Source organism: Glycine max, chromosome 8 (genome assembly GCF_000004515.6).
Source record: "Glycine max cultivar Williams 82 chromosome 8, Glycine_max_v4.0, whole genome shotgun sequence".
Taxonomy (NCBI): domain Eukaryota; kingdom Viridiplantae; phylum Streptophyta; class Magnoliopsida; order Fabales; family Fabaceae; genus Glycine; species Glycine max.
The window spans coordinates 13,936,601-13,949,254 of NC_038244.2; the positions used below are offsets into that span (position 1 = coordinate 13,936,601).

At 35.4% G+C, this 12,654-nt stretch overlaps 1 protein-coding gene across 1 annotated transcript; it reads left to right on the forward strand.

The window, feature by feature from the left end:
* The first annotated feature begins 1,197 nt into the window (after positions 1-1,197).
* On the forward strand, positions 1,198-5,860 carry LOC100816707 (cold-responsive protein kinase 1). The gene is made up of 7 exons (XM_014779054.3): positions 1,198-1,631; positions 2,416-2,563; positions 2,793-2,899; positions 3,026-3,236; positions 3,367-3,604; positions 4,217-4,367; positions 5,266-5,860. Exons 2-7 carry the CDS (start codon positions 2,491-2,493, stop codon positions 5,620-5,622), a joined length of 1,137 nt encoding a protein of 378 aa, XP_014634540.1. The 5' UTR covers positions 1,198-1,631; positions 2,416-2,490; the 3' UTR covers positions 5,623-5,860.
* The last annotated feature ends 6,794 nt before the right edge of the window (positions 5,861-12,654 follow it).

Genomic DNA, 12,654 nt, shown 5'->3' on the forward strand with positions numbered 1-12,654 from the left:
AGCCTTAGTTGGGGTTTGAATATGGAAGAAAATTCACTGGTAATGTCTTGCAAATGTAAAAAATGGCAGCAAATATTCCTGCGAATTTGAAATTAACAGGAAATTACCGATAATGGTTTGAATTATTTTTTTGCAAGAAAGCATTCCTGCAGATTTTTTTGCATAAATTTTCCTATAGATTTTAGGATCAGTATGAATAAGTTATCCACAAAGGATTTACCTGGATTTTAATCTGGAGAAAGATTCGCAGGAAATCCTCATTTTATGTTGAAATTTCCAGTGTAGTGACCAAAGTTGTTTTATGTATAAAAAAATATAATTATTTTTAACACTTTTTATTATGAGTATATGTGATAATATACAAACTATTTAAAATGCCAAACAGGCCAGTACTTAACTTGTAACTCTCCTAACTCCTAACTCTCAAGTCAATGGGCGATTTTTTTCTTTAAATGTCAATGAGCGATAATAAATGTATATCTTATTTTTAGTTATATAGTTGGAAAAAAGAAAAATAGAGACTAAAAATAAGAGAAAGTTATGATGAAAAATGAAATAGAAATAAAATGAAAAAAGTACTCCATCTATAAGTTTGAATCTATTTTTAAAACATATACCATAATTCAAACTTATATAACATACCTTAATTCATACTTTTACAAGTTTAATACTCATGCATAATTTAATTATAAATTATTATGATATAATTTTTAAAATAATTATTATAAAAATTAACAAGTTTATTATAAACGATGAGTTGTTATTGAATAATAATATAAAATTATTTTACATGAGAACATATAGAGAAAACTATGTTATAGGAGGACGAAAAAAATTAATTCTGAACAATATAATCAAGTATGGATAATCAAAATTTAATGTCATACGACCATTTAAAAGATTGCATGAGTTTCTTAAAAAGTCATGTGACTCTTTAACATTAAATCTTAATCTTCTCTATATGATAATATAATTCAGATTTAATTATCTCTCCTTCAAAATATTTAATCAAGATATGTAATTGTGAATGAATACTATGTTTTCTTTACTTATATTTACATTCTTTAATCCATATCTAAATTCAAACTTATATTTACATACTTTAATCCATAGTAAATTAGTAGCATATTTGTACTTTCTGAAAATCGTAAAAGGTACATATACCTTAAAACGGCTTACATATTTTCCTTTCCAATAAAAATAGACCTACGTACAATGTACTACGAACATATGTACCTGTCAAATTAAAGATTATAAACATAATCTTATATGCGTCATATTTACTTGATTGCACAATTTATGCTTAATTAATAGTGTGAAAAGGAGCCATTTGGTAGTGTGAAAGAGAAACATCTTGGTTAATTATAGGTGTACGATGAAACACCGAATAGTTGAAGCAGTCTCGGGCTTGGTCGTGTACGAAAAAGAAAGAGTGGAAGATTCAAAACGAGTACGTACGCGTCGGTTCATGGTTTCATCATCTTCACTGATAATAAAACCAACACAATCGCACAACTCAACCGTATCTCCACGCTTTCTCAATTGAGTCTTCTCTGCCACTACTTCTACAAAAAAACAAAAAAAATCTTTGTTTTGTTTCTTCATTTGTTTTTCCTCCACCACCTTCTGAGGTTTGTTTCATTCATGTTCCCTGTCTTTCTTTCTTTTTTTTTCTGATTGTTTTTTTGGGTACCCTTTGATCTCGGGTTTGTGGTATGTTTTGTTTCTCCTTTGTCCTTGGGAAAAGTTGCAATCTTTCTACCTTTTTGGTTTGTGGGGATGTGGTAGTTCTAAACTTTTTTTTTTAAAAAAAAAAAGTTATTTTGTTTATTTGGTTTGAGCTTTGGTGTCTTCATGTTTCAGTCACTGGTGAGTTTAGTTCATTTTTTTTTTCATTATTGATCTTCTTTGAGCTATGAAAAAGCTGCACAAAATTGAATTTGTGTGAAGATATTAACATTTGACCCCTAAGTGTAGCTTGAGATGCAAAGGATAGCACTTAGAGGTTAGAGCATGAGAAGTTATGGAATACTGTCAAAATCATGGTTTTCATTTGAAATAATGAACTGTTAAGTGTTGAGCAACAATATTTGTGAAAATTCTGAATTCAGAGGTTGATATGCATTTATAATTCATATGGATAAAAAAGTGGAATGTTATTAAAGGATTGAGGAGAGGAGGAAAGACATGATTTGAGTTGATAATTGAGTGAGAGCGTTTCTGCTTTTGGTCAATTCCATCATCTGAGCTATCAGTTATGTATTTCAGACCTGCTATGGAAAACTATAAATGTACTTTGTTATGCTCTTGCAAGGCCTGAGATTTTGCATTATCTTTTATCATGTTCAATTAATTGTATGTACTTTCCACTTTATTATTCATCAAAATGTTAACACTTTTTTATCGTTCAACCAGGTGACCTTGAAAGTGATTTCATTGGAAGCAATTGATACCAGTTGACATTTGAAGCAGCTTGTACTTCATTCAGTTATGACTTGTTTTCCTTTATTATTCAGTAAGTCGTCGTCTTCTTCTGCGAGACACGAACCAGAAATTGATGAAGGTAACTTAATTACATGCTATACCAATTAAAGTAGGTTATGCCAAGATGGCAATTGTACAGTTTCTTAAATTTGATTAATTTTCTAGGGATGTGATTGTGTTCTTGAATTGAGATATCTTTTATATAATACATTGATAATAGTTTACTTACAATGCTAGATTTAATTGGATATCAGGTTCTGAATTGAATGTTAGATTTTAATTGGATTTATTTTGAATAAATATTTCAGGCATTCATAATGTTAAACTCTACTCCTACAAAGAGCTAAGAAATGCCACTGAAGATTTTAGTCCAGCCAATAAAATTGGAGAGGGTGGTTTTGGTTCTGTCTACAAGGTAAACTAGACCACGCAGCATGCATCATCACAAGCAATTGATCTGATCATTGTCTTTTCCTCCTCCTCCTTCTTATGGATGACAAAATTGATAATGAAACCTTAACTTATTATGGTGGATGATCAGGGACGGCTTAAAGATGGAAAAGTTGCTGCAATAAAAGTTCTTTCAGCTGAATCAAGACAAGGGGTGAAGGAGTTCTTGACTGAGATTAATGTGATCTCTGAGATACAGCATGAAAATTTGGTCAAGCTATATGGTTGCTGTGTGGAAAAAAATAACAGAATATTAGTCTACAATTACCTTGAGAACAACAGCCTATCACAAACTCTTCTAGGTAAATGCTGCTTCTTCGTTGTTGTTTTTGGGTTTGGGTAACTGTCTGTTTTATCTGTTTGATGCTTAGCGTGAAACATTGAAAGTGGTCTCACTTTTTTTCGATCATTTTTTTTTCTCTTTATTTTTAGGTGGAGGTCACAGTAGTCTCTACTTTGATTGGCGAACACGATGTAAAATATGCATTGGGGTTGCACGTGGGCTTGCCTATCTTCATGAAGAAGTGAGGCCTCATATTGTTCATAGGGATATAAAAGCAAGCAATATCCTCCTTGACAAAGATCTTACACCCAAGATTTCAGATTTTGGTCTTGCAAAGCTTATTCCAGCAAACATGACTCATGTCAGCACACGTGTAGCAGGAACAATGTAAGTATTGTAAATTACAATCACTGAAAAAGTTGGATTTTTTTTATTTTTTATTTTTGCTTTTCCCCTTGAAACGGTAAAGCAAACTTCACAATTCCAAATTTTGAAGACTTGAACTCTCCCCCTCAATTTCCAAGTTTCATATTCAAGATCTTTGTCTTGCACATCGATGTTAAGACTTCTGGAGTATGTTCTGATTGGTCAGAATTAGATTCTATTCTATAGGAAAATTAGAATGAAGTTGACAAACATTGATCACATCTCGTATACTATACTGTTTTAGTGGTGAAACAAGATTGAGCCAGTCCTGTGCACAAATATTTTGTTCAAAAACCGCACTGTACACATAATCTGATTGGTTCCGAATTTATCTGTTTAAACAAAATCCCTGAGATCTTTGACAGTGCTACTAAACTATTAATTAGTGTTGATGAAAACTTCATATTTGGTTCGAGATATTATTATATTATCATATATGACTATTTACTCTATATTTTTCCCTCCTTGGGAGAGAGGAATGCTTCTCTTTTTCTGTTTCCATAAGCATGTAACATTTTAATCACCTATTTTGTATCAGAAATTTGCTGATGCATCAATGCATGGTTTTTTTAGAGGTTATTTGGCACCAGAGTATGCGATAGGAGGGAAGCTAACAAGGAAAGCAGACATTTACAGCTTTGGCGTCCTCCTTGGGGAAATAATCAGTGGAAGATGTAACACAAACTCACGACTACCAATAGAAGAACAGTTTCTTCTAGAGAGGGTATGCATGTCTCATATTCCCCATCGTATTGGCATATCTTTTACTAGCATCAATTCTTGCAGCCAGTTTTTCTTATTCAATCATTTATTCTAACTAAACATGAATTCACCATGTTCATTTAGTAATTACTTGCCTGAAGTCACAAATGTTTATTGGACCGTGTGCTCGTCTACATGTAAAACTTGAACTCCCTATTTGGTTTGAACTGCTAGCAAAATACAGAATCATATTCATATGTGAAAGGATATGCAAACCAAACCATTAGTAATTTATTTTGTTCCATAAACATAAAGTATAAATTAAAATGATATCAGAATTGTGCTAGGCAAATACATTGGTGATTCTTATAGGAATATATTAGGAAGCCACCTATTACTAAGGTGCATATTAGGTAGGAGGGCAGAGAATCCAGGGCTTAGGGAGAGCATGTTGATATAATAGATTGCAAGACAAGCAATCAAGGGGAACTGGTTGGGAAAATTTGACCTGCATAGATATAGAAAGGAGAGAGGAGAAGATAGAGGGGTAAGTAAAAAAATAGTTTAGAGTGAGGGAGAGCGAAGGGTCTCTCAAATACTGTGCTATCTTTTTTCTGTTTCAGTTCTTTGAATATGGTTGTAAAGCCTCCACATAGGTACTGATTTCAGACTGATATCAGTATCTGCAGAAGAATAATACAGTAGATTTTACCATGTCTGAGTGTGTTTTGATCCAGTTTTTATCAGAATATCTGTTCTCCCTCTCTCAAGAAAAAAGTCTTTCTTGTCATAATCTGAAATTGCTAACTTCACATTTTTTTTCTAGGCTTTGTCATTTCATTGCATAAGTGTGATCATATTCTAGAGCATTATAATATGAGATTTCTGGACCATCTCTTAATTAGCTTATGTTTTTGCAGACATGGGACCTTTATGAGCGAAAGGAATTGGTTGGACTGGTGGATATGTCACTAAATGGGGAATTCGATGCTGAGCAGGCTTGTAAGTTTCTGAAGATTGGCCTTCTTTGCACTCAAGAATCCCCAAAGCACCGGCCATCCATGTCTTCTGTGGTCAAGATGCTCACTGGAAAAATGGATGTTGATGACAGTAAGATAACAAAACCTGCCTTAATTTCTGATTTACTGGACCTCAAAGTTAGAGGGAACGAAGAAAGTAGTATTGATATGAAGAATTCATCTATGTATACAACCTTTTCTTCAGACAACCATGATACTACCTCGTCATTTGCCACAACTACAACCTTCACAGCATAATATGATGAAAGCGTGTAAACATCGATCGATAGAGATTTGTCCTTTAATCAAAAAAATGTTTTGATTTGTTTAGGCATGTATCTAATGTAAAATTGCAACCTTTTTCATACTTTTTGAGAGTGGTTTTGTTTCCTGGATGTAGTCCTCCATGACTAGGAAGTTGCTATGTGCTGTCCTGTAAATATAAACCGGGCTTGTGTTCGATGATAAATTTGAAGATCTTTTCATTTCCTATGTATTCTGCTTGTCTCATTATTTGTCTTTCTCAAAATCAAAACTACCCTTGTAAACCGTCACACACAAAAAAAGCCCTTTTAAAATCCATATGAACTTCAAATTATAGACACATGTTGTCATTTGATTTCTTTTGAACAAGGAGTTGAGATTTAGGGTGTGTTTGCATCTCTGTGGATCACCTTCAACACCAATCCACGGTGAGAGAAGTGATGTTGAACATGCATTGGAGAATGGAAATGGTTAAAAACAAACACACTCTAGAGCAATAATTGTTATGCTGCCTTGGTAACATGGCTTCAAAGTGATCGCTAATTGTCATGCTGCCTTCATAACATGTCTTGCAGTAATCTTGATACACCTTAATCAACTTGTGCAAGGCACTCTTTCTAACACTAGTATAGAAAAGCATCACTAATTGTTAGGAATTCTGAATAGTCCTTCAACAGGCATAAAAAATTCAATTGCGCATGCCTCTGCATCCTAAGGTTTGAACGGAAAAGAGTTCTACAACACTAGCTGCTCAGTTTGAAGGTTATAGAGAATCACTTGAATGAAGGGTTCTATTGACTCATTGATTCGGGTAGTTGGAATTGCATCCGTATGAAACTGAACTCGCCCGAACACTAAGCCTCACTTTGAAGACTGAAAACCCTAACATCAGTCATCATCTCGCTCACTCCTTTGAACCCCAACGTCACTCTCCATCTCTGCAACTTCGAGATCATAGGCGCACCCTCCATGAACCCTAGCCTCGCTTTCCATCTTGCACGAGTTCATCCTCAAATATTCAGTTGCAGAAGGGAAGATGATGGTGGCTTACAGTGACGGTTGCTTGCAATGATGGGGAGCTTTACCGAATAGGTGTATTTTTGTTTTTCGATTTTTTTTATATGAGAGTTATTTTCAAAACAAAAAGAAAAGGAAAAGTAACAGGTGTTATGACTGTTACAAGTCGCATTTATTATTATTATTATTTAAAATTGCTAATATTTTTTTACTTTAAAATTGTAAGTTTTTTTTATTTATTTATAGTTTATCATTCTGAAGTCGTAATTTTTTTAACGTACTTGTATTTTATTTTGTTTTTTGTTTTTAATTTTTTTTAATTATAAATAATTTTATTTATTTAATTATAAAATAAATCATTTTAATTTTACTTATTATTAGTTTTATTTAATATTTTATATATTTTTTAAGATTTAAAATTTAAGTATTTAAAATAAAACAACAACAACAACGCCTTATCCCACTAGGTGGGGTCGGCTACATGGATCAACTTCCGCCATAATGTTCTATCAAGTACCATACTTCTATCCAAACCATTAATTTCGAGATCCTTTTTTATAACCTCTCTTATAGTTTTTTTGGGTCTTCCTCTGCCTCGAATTGTTTGTCTTCTCTCCATCTGGTCTACTCTCCTCACTACAAAGTCTACCGGTCTTCTCTCTACATGCCCAAATCACCTAAGTCTATTTTCCACCATCTTCTCTACAATAGGCGCTACTCCAACCCTCTCTCTAATAACTTCGTTTCTAATTTTATCCTGCCTAGGGTAGCTTTGTTATTCTTAGCCGGTCCCAAGCCCGGATAAAAGGAGAGGGTTGTGTTAGGCTTTCGACAGTCAACGTTAAACTTTGTCGAATCTCTATGACATGGATCAATTAAGTATTTAAAATAAAACAAATATTAAAAAAAATATTAAATATCATTCAGTTACTTTTTTTATTTCATTTACAAAATAAATATAATTCAATGATCATTCGATAAAAATTACGACAAAGGCTATTGATTACGAGAGTTGCAATTCCGGTTGGTCTAATGCTCTCACGAACCCATTCATAATAAATGGAACCGCGACATATACACATCCTATTGTCCCTCCAACTGGGCCCTACTACTTCTTCTGCTTAGTTGTCAATCATTGTGAAAGTGGTCAAAAGTTTAGTGTCAATGTTGAGTCTCACCCTGATGTTAGATTTTTCTATTTCAGTAATGTTGTTTAATACTATAAAATAATTATATTAGTTATTTATTATTAGTGAGTTTTATTTTAAGTAATCAAATTAAGTAAGCTTGTTAGACAATTAAATCAGATGATATGGACTTTAAATCAAACAGACACCGGTGTTGGTTCATTAGGGGATAATAAGAACGTTAATACGCTATAAAAAGACTATGGTCATCAATATACCGAGACGTCACACAGTTTTTTTTCTCCTCATCTGAAAAGTTACGAAAGTCCTATTGAAGAATAAAGAGGTTTCGGGTTGAGAAAAAACCATGAAAACCACTAATTACCTATGGATTCAAATTTCGCTGCGTTTGTTTGATCAATTATTATGGATCCAAGTATTCCTAAAACTCTTTTTGATAATCTAATGTCATGTGTTCCTAGTGGTTATTTGTATTTTATAAGGATCCCCTTAAAATTCCAACACCCGATTCCTCTGCTGGTCTTTTACCGTCATCTTTCGAAATTTTATCTACTGCATTTCTCTCTAGCTTGATTGTGTATTATTTCTTTACCCTTCCTGAGTAGTTAATTACTTGAATGAGTGTAATTAAGGCACTCGTATTAAGGAAAATGATTTTAACGATGGTTAATCATCTTTATCTTATACCCAAACATAAAAATGATTGGTTGTTTTTTTAGTTTGTAATTCAAAAAAAAAAATCAATTACAATTAAAATTATAAAATTATGTAATAGGATGATCATGAAGCCAAAAGAAATAATAGGCATAAAAGAAGAACAATAATAGTATTTTATTGAATAAAAAGAAGTAACAATTACATGAAAGTATGCGCTAAATCCCATTGAAAGAGAAGAATTAGCTACTAGCCATAAAGAAAGAAATATTTGATAGAGAAATAAGCGAGAAACAAATCTTTTTGCATCCAAAGTCATCAAGCAACTCTCGAGGTCTCTTTTCTCCAAAGGTTCAGTGTTTTGTACACCTAAACTAGGCTAGAAATTTCCTATTTAAAGCTATGGGTCAATAGTTGCTACAACCCCCAAAAAAACAAAACAAAACAAAAAAATAACTTTCAATTCTCACAGGTCCGTCGCACAGGGTTCGTTTTTGTTGCAGTGTGCGACTTTCGCAACATTAGATTTAGGGGATATGCTAGGTGCACCCAGCAATATTGCTGGTGCACCCAGCAATTCAATGAAAGGTCAATTTTGCCCTTCAGTTAAAAATATAAAAAGCATTTCTTTTCTTCCCGGAAGCATTCTCTCTTTTTCTCACTGTGGCTCTTCCGCAAAAAGCTTCTTCTCTTCTCTCTTCCCCGACAAGCTTCTTCTCCGCGAGCTTCTCCGACAGCCCTTGGACCCATTTGCTTCGAGGTAGGTGGCCTTCTTCTTAGCTTTGGTTTTGTTATGCACTACATTAGGGTAGGTTAGTGTAACGTTAGGTTAGTGGAACCTTAGGGTAGAAGACGAAACCTAGGGTAGAAGACGAGAGGGGAGAAGACGAGAGGACGCCGGAAAAAATGGCGGAAATCGCTGACGGAGGAGTCTTCCGGAAGACCCCTTAGGGGTTCTTCCGGAAGTTCCGGAAGAACGTTTTCCGGAAAGTTTCCGGAAGAAGTGTTCTTCCGGAAGTAACCAAACGTCTTCCGGAAGAACACTTCTTCCGGAAGACTTCCGGAAAACGTCTTCCGGGAACTTTCCGGAAGAAGTGGTTCATCCGGAAGAATTCCGGAAGACTCGCACTTCCGGAAGAAGTTTCAAACTTCCGGAAGACCTTTACGGAAGAACCCTTCTTCCGGAGTGTTTCCGGAAGAACCACTTCTTCCGGAAGTGGTTTTTTTGTTTTTTTTTGTGTTTTTTTTTTAAAATTTTTTTTAAACAGAAATTGTTTTGTTTTTTTTAAATGAATTATTTTATTTATTTTGGTTATTTTGTTTTTTAGATTTTATGAACAATGAAGTTTGGGTTTTTGATGTCATATTTTTTTTATAATTTAAATTGTGTATTTTTACTAAATATTAATTTGTAAATTAATTTTTTTTTATAAAAGTAGTTGTGTTTGTTTTTGTTTATTGTTTTTTTTTAAATTAGTGTTTTTTCTTTAAAAATGAAGTTGTCTATTTTTATAATTAAAGTTGTGTGTTTTGGAAGTTTTATAAAAATACTAATTTTTTATAATTAATTAGTTTATTTTATTATAAATGAAGTATTTTATTTACTAAAAAAATTGTGGATGTTTACTAAATAATTTTTTTTTTACATTAGTTGTTTAATTTTTTTAAAAAATTAAGTTGTGGATGTTTAGTAATGAATTATTTTTATATTAGTTGTGTTTTTTTTTTTTTTTATAAATGAAGTTGTTTAATTTTTTTTTAAAAAAATTAAGTTGTGCATGTTTATTAATAATTTTATTTTACATTAGTTGTTTTTTTTTTATATAAATGAAGTTGTTTATTTTTTTAAAAAAAAAATTAAGTTGTGCATGTTTATTAATAATTTTATTTTACATTAGTTGTTTTTTTTATATAAATGAAGTTGTTTAATTTTTTTTTTTAAAATTAGGTCGTGTATGTGTGAAAATGATTTGATTTAAGTTAGTCTTATTTGTTTATAAATAAAGTTGATTTTTTATAAAGAAAATTGTGTATATTTTGACCGGAAAAAAAACGTGTTCGACATGATTTACAGATCATGGCCAGAACACGAGGTTTAGGTCGTGCCATAGGTAGATTTGTAGGCAGAGATAGAGCTGCTGGCGAGGATGCTGGCGATGTTCCCGAGAGGCGTAGGCCTACTGCCTCAGCCCGTAGGCTACGCGTTCATCAGATGACTACGGAGGGACGTGATATGGCTGAGGACGTCGCTGACATGACTGATGATGTCCCTGAGCAGCCTACGGAGGCACCTGAGATGCGTGCGGACGCACAGGGTGCTGATAGTGGTGAGGGGTCAGATGGTGATGATGCTGCAGAGGGATTCCCTGGTGGTCCACGTGACCCGTCAGTGCTCACATCATTTGCCGAGCATGTTGCACATGCCGTGTGGAGTGGACAGGTATTTTAATTTGTTAATTATTTGTCATTGTTTATTTATTTGTTTATGATTAATTTTTTTTTAATAATTGTATAATTTGTACTTCAAATCAGGAACGTCCTGATTTGAAGTTAGTGTCACATGGGAGGAAGCTGACACTGATTGGGAGGCCAGTGCCTGAGATTGAAGGCCTGGTGGCTGCCACAGGATTAAGTCCACTGATAGATTGTTCAGTTATTACTGGCGATCCTGGACTTATATCCGCATTTGTGGAGAGGTGGCACAGTGAGACTAGCACCTTCCACCTTCCAGTAGGAGAGCTGACGATCACATTGGATGATGTGTCGTCCATTCTACATTTGCCCATCACTGGCGCCTTGCACAGTTTCCACGCTCTTTCTACGGAGGAGGCCAGATTCTTGCTCACGGAGTTGCTGGAAGTGTCTGCGGAGGAGGCCAGAGCCGAGACAGCGCTCACACGTGGAGCATATGTACGATTAGGATGGGTTCGTGACATTTATGAGACCAGATGTCAGGCCCGGCGGTGGATTGTCGCAGCTCGCGCTTATTTGCTGCACCTTGTCGGTTGCACTCTTTTTGCTAATAAGAGTGCAACATACGTGCATGTGGTCCATCTTGACGCTTTCCGGGACCTCGCTCATAGTGGTGGTTACGCTTGGGGGGTTGCCGCGCTGGTTCATATGTACGACCAGTTAGATGAGGCTTGTAGGACCACCACCAGACAGCTTGCGGGGTACTTGACGCTATTTCAGGTAAATTTTGTGTTTATTAATATGTTAGGTTCGATTATGATTTAAACATGTTTTTATGTTATGTTAACCTCAATTATTGTGTAGTGCTGGATCTATGAGCACTTCCCTAGTGTGCATCAGTGCGTGACTGACGACACATACCAGGAGACGTCCCCACGTGCTTCCCGGTGGTTGACGTCGAAGGCGCACATGAAGGGCATCACAGGAGCACCCTACAGGGCACGTTGTGATGGTTTGACCGTCACAGATGTGTCCTGGTTGCCGTACACGGAGCATCGGGGTGTTAGGGCGTTTCAGGAGATTTCATCGTTCCAGGGTCAGCTCAGATGGGGTCCTATGATCGTCGCAGTTCGACCGGAGAGGGTGGTACGCCAGTTCGGTTACATCCAGAGCATCCCTCCGCCGCCTGTTAGTGCACGATTGTCACAGGAGCAGATAGATGACAGGTGGATGGAGTTTGCGGATCACTTACTACCTGCGGGTCAGCCTTGTTTAGTGCCTGGGCAGGTATCTGCGGATTACATTGAGTGGTTTTTTCGCATATCTCACCCTTTCATGACACCGACCCAGGCAGCTGACCAGCAGAGGGATGCACCAGCTGCAGACCCTGAGGACTACATACAGCCGCCCAGCCCCCAGGTTCCAGTGGCATTTGACCCCCCTCCATATGTGGTAAGATTATTTGCGCGTTTAATGTTTTATGAGTTGTTGTTTATTTTGAATTTCATAATAAATGTTTTTACTGACTTTGACAGGATGATTACGAGGGATATGAGGCGATTGCACAGAGGTTGGAGCGTGTGCTCAACCTTAGGATAGTCACTGCAGGCACAGAGTTATATGACATTATGCAGGACTGCCTGACGATCGCGAGAGGGGGACCCAGTGCTGATGGGACGGTCAGGGCTCGTCAGAGACGCCGCACGGACCATTGATCATTGTATTTATATTGTTGTGTTGTAGTTGACATGAATATTTGTAATTATTACAGTTTTTGTTTAATATAGTTGGCGTG

Excerpts from the sequence above, each read along its gene's own strand:
- LOC100816707 (XM_014779054.3), top strand. The coding sequence starts at position 2,491 with ATGACTTGTTTTCCTTTATTATTCAGTAAGTCGTCGTCTTCTTCTGCG. Across the intron at positions 2,900-3,025 it reads GTTTTGGTTCTGTCTACAAG|GGACGGCTTAAAGATGGAAA; the intron begins GTAAACTAGACC and ends GTGGATGATCAG. Across the intron at positions 3,605-4,216 it reads ACACGTGTAGCAGGAACAAT|AGGTTATTTGGCACCAGAGT; the intron begins GTAAGTATTGTA and ends TGGTTTTTTTAG.